The following is a 7,657-nucleotide window of genomic DNA, read 5'->3' on the forward strand; positions in this document are numbered from 1 at the left end:
AAAAGGTTTAGCTATCAGATCTCCTAACTTGTCTAGTCATAGTAACTACTGGTGCAGCTACGCCTGACAGACAGTATTTGTCTCTTTCAGCATCAAGTTCCCAGTCAGCCATTCCCAAAAATAATACACTTGGTGGAGCAGACAACTGCCCTAGACTTTCAGATCGGTGCAAAGGAAGGGCAGAGCTCTTATAGGAAAGCAGCACTTTGAAAGGTCAGCCAGAAGACCACAGGCCATATTCCAAGAGAAGTTATGGCCATGTAATTTCTTAAACGTTAGCAGCAGAAGGAGGTAGAAATCAGAGAATACAATTTTTTGCATTAAAAGCAACTCTACAGGCACTTTGAGGAAGTAAAAAGGGTCAGCAGCTTGAGGTACACAGAAGAAACTAATCCTTCTAAACTGCACTTTAATATTGCAAACATGGGCACGGTGGGACCTTGGCATTCCCGAGGCTCTCACTGCACTTGGCTGGTGTGAGTGTTTAACTGTAGGGGTAAGTTTGCAATATCAATACCTCTGTTTGCACAGCGAAGTGACCAACTTATCTCCAACAACAACCCTACTGCATAGTTTAAGTGTACTTTCAGGAACGCCAGCTTATGACTTAGAGGGACAGATTTTCCTTGCTTACATCCCTTTGCATTACAGGCTGCATGTCCCAAAGGAATCTACCACAGTAAACAGTACTCAGGATCAGAGCATTGCTGCAAGGTTGTTGTAACCCCGTGTGTGCCATTCCCTTTTTCGCTCCTGGCAACAGTAGGAGCTCAACATCACAGCCAGAACAGGAGGTAGAAGCACTTCTAAAGCTGTTTAAAACATAGATGAATAGTAGACTCCTGCCAAGTTTTATCTTCTGCAGCAGCATTTTGGATGCTTCTTTCACCATGATGTGGCATCAGCCTTTTAAGCAAATCTACTTTAATTACTGCAAAGTCTAATAAAGCAAGAAAAATAAATACAATAAATTCCTTGAATAATCCAGAGGTTGTTTGTTTTTAGCAACAAAGCATTGAATAAATGAAACGATCAAGTGAAGCCAACTAGTTGCAGGAGTAAGAAACAACTAAATGCACAAATATTGGCAGGGAAGAAAAGCCACCTATGCAAGAACATAAAGGAGGAGCCAGAGATTAAAGAACACTGTTGATACTTCAGTCCCACACAAAAGTAGCAGCATGTGATACTTAGTTACACGACAGAAGAGCAAGGCAGATGCTTTCCACTACGCCCAGAAGGGCTATAAACAGGGGGAAAAGAAAAGAAAAGAAAAAAGCAAACCACAGCTGAATAGGCAGTGTGGTTTTGGGGTTTCCCTCTCCTCCCCCCAAAAGTTCGAGTGTAAAACGTGCAGAAGGAAAACAGATCATAGAAACAGGAATAGTGAGACAAGGGAGGAAAACCGGCTATAAAGAATTAGGAGTCTCTTTCTGACATGGTTTGCACAGAGAAAGGAAGTCTTTCTTCATCAACAGAGAAGAAGAAATAGTTATCACACAAAGCTTTGGAAGAATTCATTGAGTTTATGAACAAAAATTCAACAGCCAGGAACTGAGGATGTAGGTTCACTGTTACTTGAAGTATTAAACAATATAGTTGCCACCTTCGTTCTGGAATAACCACCTAATTTCCTTCATGGAGTAGAAAAAGAGTCTGTTTTCAGAATCTAATTGTTATGCACGGCATTACCATGCATATGACCTTGATTTGTTTCCCACTACCACCCCAGAAAAAAATTGTTTTCCAAAACAAAAGCCACAAGCAAGTTTCAGACAAAATATATATATTTTAAAAAAATCTTTACAATAAGTCAGGAAACATAGGAGCTTGCACACAGTTTATTATAATAACTCGGTTCTCAGCTCCCTACAGTTCAGATAACCCTGGTGACAGTGTTTACAGCTTCTAACTTTTGCTTTCATAACTTTGAAGCAAACAATACATTTGAGTGTATTTTACTCTGTGCAAATAAGACAACTTTTGGAATCCTTCAGAAGAAATATCCAAGTTTCTGTTTGCGAGGTCCTTTGTTTCTCAAAGATGATTTATGAGAGTTTTTGTTTTAAGATAAAGTGCTCCTGTCCAGCAGAACCCAAAGGCCTTCTTCTAGAGTTCAGAGAGCAAGTTCAGCTCAGATTAAAAAATAATTGGTCATACAAATTCCAGCTTCCCATGTCCGCTGTACATTCCCCAGTGGACTAGCGAAAGAATTTTATCATTGCTGAGGTCTGAATGTCTCATTTTATCACAGGTCATGCAGCAGTTCTCGTGACCAGTCACAGGCACCATGCATTCCAAGTCCAACTTTGCCACCTGCCCTTTTTTCGAATGATGTCCATGAAAACTATAGTGCAAACGGGAGAGCATTTGCTGTCGTTGATCTTGCAGTCTCTTGTTTTCACTCCTGAGCATCCTCAAGGCCAGCATGATAAGGAGCACCAAGATCAGCCCACCAGCTATAGGAACAGCAATTACAGCTGCCCTGAACCATAACTCTTTTGAAGAAGTCAGTTCCTGCACCTTGGTGAGGAGATTCCTGCTGCTGTCATGTTGGTATCTGCTCCCTTGTCCTGAAAAGGGGAAAGATGTGAAGCTTATTTCAGGATTTATTTACACTGGTTTACACATAAGCAATTCCCCTAAATCCCACACTGACAAGTTTAAGGAGCAACAGCTACACTCTGCAGTATCTACAGAAAATATTCCTGGTAAAGAAAAAAAGATGAGTTTCTAAGGCGGCTTATAACATGGAATTTCTTACTCCAAGAGCTGATTTCACAGTGCAAATCACTGTCACTGATTCTTAGAAATAATGTCAAAAAAGTTGGCAAGAGAGAATTCTAACGGCGGAGGGGGGCAGACAGAATGCTCTTAGGTCAATGTGATCAGGCAAAATGTCTGCTTTATTAGAGGGAAGACAACTTATATGCTGTTTGTGACACAGAGACGTGATTCTTTTCCAGGTTACATTGGATACATAAGGAAAACACACTGAGCTGTACAGTACCAACTGGACCACAGCAGGTGTCCATAAAACTTGTTTTCCTGCCAAAATAACTCCTCCTTCACCTTGGCACAAGGCCTGCAGCCATATTAGTGGCGCAGTATTTTTTTTACTCTCTGCACCCAGCCATGCCAAGGCAAAAGGTCGCAGAAATGCAATAGAAATTGTTCACACAATTTCTGCCCTCCGACAGACTTCCAATATTAACGCAGATAAAAAAAGCTAATTGGCCGAGATGCTCCCCCGCATCCAGCCACCCACCCCTCTCTCTGGTGTCTCTACTTACATTAACAACTAAATCAATAACAGCAGACACACAAGGGTTAGCCTGTCGCCAGCCTGATGGCCAGAAGAGAGATTTCACTGAAGCTTTATTGCCCTACCTGAAGTATCGCCCCTGGAAGGAGACAAAACATCATGTAGTCCTCTGTAATTGCACATATCTTCATGACAGCATTCCAATGTGGACATGGTGGTGGAGCCAGAGTGGTTTTGTGCTTGTTTGGCTTGGCAGATATCAGCTGTGCTTGCAATAGAGTCCAAGCAGCCATGAGTAAGCGGGGAATGTGTATTCTGAGGATCAAGCAGTCTGGAGAAGCAGGCACTAAGCTCAGATTTGCACATATAGCCGGTTGCAACACAGTGTGCAGCATCACAGTAGCATCTGATCTCACCTAAAAAAAAAAAAAAAGGTGTAAGATAGGTAAGAATTTGGTTCCCTAAGGACACCTCACTAGATATTCTTATTAGCCACAAGAATCACACAACCAAACTCAGTGCCAGTTTTGAGGTACACCCAGAGACTGTAGATCCACAAGAGCCTGGGTTGTTTCCTTCCCATCACTGTACAGTGCTTACCTCGTTGTAACCTTAATCCCTGCAAGTGCCTTGGGGCACTCGCTTTAATTACTAGAACCACGGTCCTTTGAATTAAAGCAAAAGCATTTCACTAAAACAGGGACTTGGGGGAGAGTTGGGGCGGGGGATGTTACAGTGGCTTTTTTTTCGAAGGTAAATAACTAACAAGACCATTTTATAGCTACTTCCACTTGCTGTCAGCAGTTGCATTTAACCGCATTTAAAGCGAAATCCCAGTTCTAAAAGCAACACACACCTTCAGTCCTAGAAGAAAGTCACATCTATGTTTTAACCATTACTCCAGGAACAGCATTCTATTTTTATAAAAGTAATATTTTTTTTTAAACCGGGCATAAGCACACAACAAAAATACCAGGTTTAAATATTTATGTGACAAATGAAAAAAAAAAATTCGGAACTGCTGAATTCTTTATTACCTCTCAATACTGTGCCAAAATTTAACAGGTTTAGCTAACACCTTATAAAGCTATTAGCTAGAACCATTACCATCCAAGTCTCCCAGTCAGGAAGGTTTTTTCTGTGTGAAACTGAGCAACTAGTTGTAATTTCTCCAGAAAGAAAGAAATTATTTAAGTAGTTATTCATGCAAAACGGCTCTTTTATCAGTATTATAAAAAAAAAAAAGGTTCCAGTTTACAGTTATTCTGTTCAGAGGCAATGTCTCTCAACTCAAATTTAAAGTCATTAAATGGGGTGAAATTACAAGGCTAAAAGCTCCCCCTTTCCTCTCTCCAATTTCACATGCAATCCAACATGCAGTCAAAAAGGGGAAACACTTGGATTGAAAATCCTCTACCGGCTCTATGAAAAAATCTCAGGAAACCTCAAAAATTTCTGAAGGAAGCGATAAAAAGGTTCCCTTCATAAAACTCTTCATTTTGTGCTCTCCAAACTGCTCTGGTACGAATTAAACATGTCCTGTGCTGTAGTGAAAACTTACTCTTTCTAGGCAAGTTGCAACTCAAACATAATTCAATGCGCCATCGAGCCAAGGTTTAAGAGGAAGCCAGATTTTGGAGTCATCCTTGGAAGAATGGACTTAAAACTACTTCTGATGTGCCCGCTGTACGTGCCATTACAGTGGCACCGAGGCTTTTAAAGTCGATCAAATTGTCAGATTTCTTCCTTCTACAGTCAGCAATTCAAAAATCAAACTACAGGTTTCCCAGCTGCCACCCCTTCTTATGATGCTACTTACCACCTATACCTAAAACAAAACTGTTTCTGCAAGATGTTAAAAATCATCCCAACCAAGTTAGTTTCCCCTCATTGGGCCACTTTAATACTTTCTCCAAAATGCTACTGCAGGCTCCAGGCCTTGAAGTTCCCGCTGCTCTTTAATAACTCTGCTTAATAGAAGCCAAATGATGGAGTGTCTCACTGTCTCCAGTCCAATTCCCTTGGGCTTTTAGACTAAGTAACCTAATTTTTCATGAATTCACACTCACTGTCATCCAGCATGTTACAGAAAAAAAGACTCAATCGTTTTCTAAGCATTCCATATGAGGTCTTCCCCCTACCCTCTCTGAGAAAAATACTCTTCATAATTTTCTCACTGTATGAGAGTCAAAAGTAAGATGCAAACATGGCACAGTACCAGAGCTGACAGTCCTTTCATGAGTTTCAGCACAGCATGGGAATAAAGTGAAACAATATACATATTTTCTTTTTAACTGCTTATACAATCACGTTTAAAAATCTATGTTTTATTGACTTAAGACAATCTTACGAACAAAATCTGACAGGCTAGTCATCAGGTTAATTCAACTGCTTTTTAATTAAAGCCACGTTTTCAGTGAAACAGAATGGACTTTGTATTACTGTATTAAAACTGTATTTCTGTCAATTCATAAAGTTTCTTCCTGTTCTATGCAAAAGGCCAGAAAGGGTATTTAGTATTTTGAAACAGTGAACAATGCCCTTCTGTTCCCTCCTCTTTCTTGTTACTGTATGTAGCTATTAAAGAAAAATGTCTGCTTTTAGTCAAGATGGCTACAGGAGAGACTGCAGGCTTCTCTTAAAGCTTTTGAAGTCAACAGCAGCCAGAAGTCTGTGATCCCCTAATTATATCATTATCAGGCACATAGTTTCAGTATCTGCGACTTCACATCACTCAGTCACTCCCTGTTCTGCCCGCTTTGATGGGGCCAGCAGGCTCCCCCCTGCACGCTGCAAGGCTGTTATTTAGGGTTAATTACAGCCTTCCTTCCAAAATAAATAAATACTGTCGCACATCACCACCGCGCTAACTTATCCCTTAACCTCCTCCCCGGAGCATGGCGATTACCGGCAGCCAGCGGGTCGCCTCTGCCCCGGGAGGGCGCTCCCCGGGCGGCCAGACCACAGACCACAGAGCCCCCACAGCCCCCGCGACCACAGAGCCCCGGCGGGCCGCGACGGGGCCGGGCGCGGCCGCCCCTCCGCTGCCGCCGGGACACCCGCGGGGCCGCGCCCGGACTGACCGGCACCGGCGGCCAGGTGGGAAGGGAGGGCAAGGGAGGGACGGGGCGGTAGGCGCAGACCCGGTGGCTCCTGCCGTCAGCAGTGGCTCGGCGAGGGGCTCCCGAGACAGCGTCGGCCCGGCTGCCCTCGGGCAGCAGCAGCCCCCCGGGCACCCCGCTCGCCCCGGCGCGGCCTCCTCACCCCCTCACCTCTGGTGAGCAGGACGGCCATGGCGCACAGCTCCAGTTGCAGCCAGATGAAGATGTAGCTGGAATGGCGATCCATTTACCCGGCGCCGCTCGCCGCAGCCCGCAGCGCAGGCACGGCCGAGCCGTCGCCCGCCCCTGCCCCACCGGAGCGCCGAGGAGCCGCTCGCCCGCGGGCAGAGCCGTGGCGCGGCCACCGCTGCGGCGGCGGGCCGGGGGAACGGCCGCGGCTCTCTGCCTTCCCTCGCCCTCCCCTCGCCGCTCCGGCCCGGTCCGCAGGAGCGGCAGCGCTGGGAGCGGCCGGCGCGCCGGCTACGCCAGCGAGTGTTGCCTCACTGACACGGCGGCGCCGCCGCCGCCCGCCCTGTAAATACGGCCGGGCCCGGCGCGGGTCGCCCCGCCCCCTGCCCCGCCTCTCCTCCCCATTGGCTACATCTCTCGGGAGTGGGCGGGGAGATCGGCGGGCAGGAAGGCCCGGCACTTCCCTATTGGCTGCGCCGCTCGGAGGTGGGCGGGGACTCCCCTCGCCCCGCCCCGCCCCGCCCGCCCGGCCCGCGGCGCCGCGCGCTCCCCACCAGCGGCGCCCCCGGGCGGCGGCGGCGGCTCCGGGCTGGCCGGAGGGGCGGGGGTGAACCCGCTGAACTCGGCTCGGGGATGGGCGCTATGTGCGGGTGCTCGGATCCCCGCGGCACTGCGGGGAAAGCGGCCGCTGGCGGCCTCGCTCGCCGCGTTAGGTTTGAGGCTCTCCCGGGTCCCCGAGATAGTCCTGTGCGGAGGCAGCAGCGCAGGGTTCCACGAGGAAATGTCACGTCCTGGCTGCGAGTTCAGCGGAGCTGCGATCAAGGGATGGATGGATGGATGGATGGATGGACGGATGGATTGGCAGCTCCTCAGCCCCGGGCTCTTGATGACGGGCAGCGCCGGAGCGGGTCCAGGCGGCGGCCGAGCCCTCCAGCCCGCTCCTGCCGCCCCGGGGCTGTCGCCAGCCCGGCCCTGCCTGTCCGCTCCCGACCCCCGGGGCTGTACGAGGTGCAGAAGTGTTGCCACAGCGGGGCCGCCGGCAGTTCCATTACAGCCGGGGCTTTTTTTCCGAGGTTGTGGAAATCTTGAGTTAGGGCTTGGC

At 47.6% G+C, this 7,657-nt stretch overlaps 1 protein-coding gene across 1 annotated transcript; it reads right to left on the bottom strand.

Annotated features, from left to right (window-relative positions):
- Positions 1 to 1,769: 1,769 nt before the first annotated feature.
- On the bottom strand, positions 1,770 to 6,893 carry BAMBI (BMP and activin membrane bound inhibitor). The gene is made up of 3 exons (XM_027717434.2): positions 6,538 to 6,893; positions 3,391 to 3,681; positions 1,770 to 2,573 (listed from the first exon to the last, which is right to left on the bottom strand). The coding sequence occupies exons 1-3, from the start codon at positions 6,611 to 6,613 to the stop codon at positions 2,155 to 2,157; spliced, it is 786 nt and encodes a 261-aa protein (XP_027573235.1). The 5' UTR covers positions 6,614 to 6,893; the 3' UTR covers positions 1,770 to 2,154.
- Positions 6,894 to 7,657: the final 764 nt, after the last annotated feature.

Source organism: Pipra filicauda, unplaced genomic scaffold (assembly GCF_003945595.2).
Source record: "Pipra filicauda isolate LSUMZ 115617 unplaced genomic scaffold, ASM394559v2 scaffold1_size10287979_pilon, whole genome shotgun sequence".
NCBI classification, from domain to species: Eukaryota; Metazoa; Chordata; class Aves; order Passeriformes; family Pipridae; genus Pipra; species Pipra filicauda.